This window comes from Geospiza fortis, unplaced genomic scaffold, assembly GCF_000277835.1.
Source record: "Geospiza fortis unplaced genomic scaffold, GeoFor_1.0 scaffold70, whole genome shotgun sequence".
NCBI classification, from domain to species: domain Eukaryota; kingdom Metazoa; phylum Chordata; class Aves; order Passeriformes; family Thraupidae; genus Geospiza; species Geospiza fortis.
In genome coordinates, this window is record NW_005054317.1 from 8,471,797 (window position 1) to 8,472,980 (window position 1,184).

At 49.1% G+C, this 1,184-nt stretch overlaps 1 protein-coding gene across 1 annotated transcript in view; it reads left to right on the top strand.

Moving 5' to 3' along the window:
* PODXL2 (podocalyxin like 2) overlaps positions 1-1,184 on the top strand; it is a 44,386-nt gene that overhangs the window by 294 nt on the left and 42,908 nt on the right. The window contains exons 2-3 of the mRNA XM_014306704.1: positions 435-705; positions 789-965. Of these exons, the coding sequence (XP_014162179.1) occupies positions 435-705; positions 789-965 (448 nt within the window). The remainder of the gene's footprint in view (positions 1-434; positions 706-788; positions 966-1,184) is intronic.

The window sequence follows — 1,184 nt, forward strand, 5'->3', positions numbered from 1 at the left end:
GGCTGGGCACGGCTGCGGGTACTGGGGCCCTGCGCTCCGACGGGGAGGTGGGCTCGCGTCCCGATCTAGACTCGCGGCAGGAGCAGAGCTAACGGGGGCAACTGCTGCGGGCATCCCCCTTGAGCAAAGAGTTAGACCAGCGCCCGGGAAGCTGGGACCAGCTGCACGGCAGCAATATCCCGGCGAGAGACGCTATTAAAAGCCTATATACCCCTGTGTCCCAAAAGTCTCTTGTGACAGTCGTGCTTTACGGCAGTTTTACGACAGTCACGCTTTACGGCCGCTTTTGCGGCAGTCGCGCTTTACGGCACCTTTCATGACAGTCGCGCTTTACAGCCGATTTTGCGACAGTCGGGCTCTATGGCACTTTAACGACAGCTGCGCTTCACGGCACCTTTTACGACAGTGCTGCTTTATGACCGTTTTTGCGACAGTCGCGTTTTACGACAGTTGCGCGTTACGGCACCTTTCACGACAGTCGCGATTTACGGCTGCTCTTACAACAGTCGCGCTTTACACCACCTTTTACGACAGTGGCGCTTTACGGCACCTTTTACGACAGTAGCACTTTGCGACATCTTTTACGACAGTCGCGCCTTACGGCCACTTTTACGACAGTCGCGATTTACGACATCTTTTTACGACAGCTGCGGTTTACGGCCGCTTTTACGACAGTCGCACTTTGCGACATCATTTACGACAGACGCACCTTACGGCCGCTTTTACGACAGTCGCGATTTACGGCACCTTTTGCAACAGTCGCACTTTACGACATCTTTTTGCGACAGTTGTGGTTTACGGCCGCTTTTGCGACAGTCACGCTTTACGACAGTCGCGCTTTACGGCCGCTTTTGCCACAGCTGTGCTTTACGTCACCTTTTACAACAGTCGCGCTTTACGGCAGTTTTTACGACAGTCGCACTTTAGGGCACTTTACGACAGTTCTGTTTCACGACAGTTTTGCTGTATGGCATTTTACAACAGTTTCGCTTTGCAACACTACGACACTTTACAGCACTTTACCGAACTTTTACAGCACTTCACAGTTTTTATTTTTTTAAATTTCTTTTTAATCAAATTTTTTTAAAGTTATTTTTAAATTTTATTTTTAAGTATTTTTATTTTTGAAAAAATTTTTTTTTTTTTTTTTTGGTGCTGCCCAGACCAGCTCAACCCGGTGATTG